The sequence below is a fragment of the Plectropomus leopardus genome, unplaced genomic scaffold (genome assembly GCF_008729295.1).
Source record: "Plectropomus leopardus isolate mb unplaced genomic scaffold, YSFRI_Pleo_2.0 unplaced_scaffold6856, whole genome shotgun sequence".
NCBI lineage: Eukaryota > Metazoa > Chordata > Actinopteri > Perciformes > Serranidae > Plectropomus > Plectropomus leopardus.
In genome coordinates, this window is record NW_024675443.1 from 1 (window position 1) to 1,463 (window position 1,463).

Sequence of the window (1,463 nt, forward strand, 5' to 3'; positions counted from 1 at the left end):
TCATGGATTGCTGAGAAACCGCAGGCTGAAATCATTAAACAAGAGTGGAATGAAAATATAGTTCATATGGAGTCTTGGACAAGACACCTCAACAAAGAATGTGTTGCTCGGCTGAAGATGTTTTTGAACTATGGAAAGAATCTGCAAAGAAAAGGTAGAGTCCCATGATCGGATGCTTTCTGAATGACGATGAAGTGAAGTGTCTTATGTTTTATGTTTTTAACTTCAATTAGATCATTCTTTGATCATTAATCACATGTTGCAAAGGGTTTGAGCAGTGTGTCACACAGATGCTATAAAGGGTGCTCTGTGTGTCGCTATCAGATGCTGAGGGGCCGGCTTGCATGGTATTTAATATTAATTACTTTCCGGAAATCTCACAGGGTATATGACAATAATAGTGTGCGTCATTTACACGAAATAAGCAATAAAAACCAATTAAATGTTCACAAAAATAATATTTTTACACCTTTTTTTCATCTTTAACAGATAATTCATCTGTACACCTTATGAGTTCAACTTCTTTCACCAAAAGAAGTAAAGTACAAAATAAAACTCACCCTCTCTCGCCAGTAGTCTAGTTAGTAAGTCCAATGCTCCAGCAACCACCAGCTCCAGTTTGGTTGAAATAAATCCTTAATTCACCAAGTTACAGGCAAAAAACCTGCTGTTATTCCCCACAGTCTCTTTCTGCCAGCTAGCTGCCGGCTGTTTACAGTCCTTTAACTTCCTCCACCACAAGGTGTCTTGGTGTCTTTCAGCTCAGCTTCTTGTTCCACCAGTAAAGACCAGAGACTGTGCCTTGGTGGTGCATGCTGTGCACTACATTCAATGAGTTTAATAGAAAAAATAGCACCTGTATTTTGGAAATTGTGCCTTCAAGACTTCTTCATATCCTGGTTTACTGTTACATGGTAATAGCACCCAAACCCAAGGGATATGACAAATTTGACAGCCTGTTTCTAGTTCGTCTCAGCATGATGTAAATTTAATTTAATTTAATTTTTTAACATAACATCCCAACTTACGACATACTTACATAACTTCTCCCTTCACCATTAAGTGACTTAATAATTCTAAAACTGTATTTTGTAACTCTTCAGACCTCCCCTCAGTGTCTCTCCTCCAGAAGTCTCCATCCTCTCCCGTCAGCTGCCACGCTACAGGTTTCTTCCCCAACAGAGCCGTCATGTTCTGGAGGAAAGACAGAGAGGAGATTCATGAGGACGTGGACCTCGGAGAGATCCTCCCCAACCACGATGGATCCTTCCAGATGAGCATTGACCTGAACGTTTCATCAGTCACACCTGAAGACTGGAGGAGGTACGACTGTGTGTTTCATCTCTCTGGTGTGAAAGATGACATCGTCACTAAACTGGACAAAGCAGTGATCAGGACCAACTGGGGCAAAATGGTGTCTACAAAAGACAAAGGTGAGTTGTTTTTTGTTGTTGTCACTTTCT

General features: G+C 40.5%; 1 protein-coding gene across 1 annotated transcript; it reads left to right on the plus strand.

Annotated features, from left to right (window-relative positions):
* Positions 1–6: 6 nt before the first annotated feature.
* LOC121939959 (major histocompatibility complex class I-related gene protein-like) lies at positions 7–1,433 on the plus strand (the record flags this gene model as incomplete). The annotated part of the gene is made up of 2 exons (XM_042482859.1): positions 7–154; positions 1,104–1,433. Coding segments are annotated over 2 exons (478 nt in total), but the record flags the coding sequence as incomplete, so codon positions are not given.
* Positions 1,434–1,463: the final 30 nt, after the last annotated feature.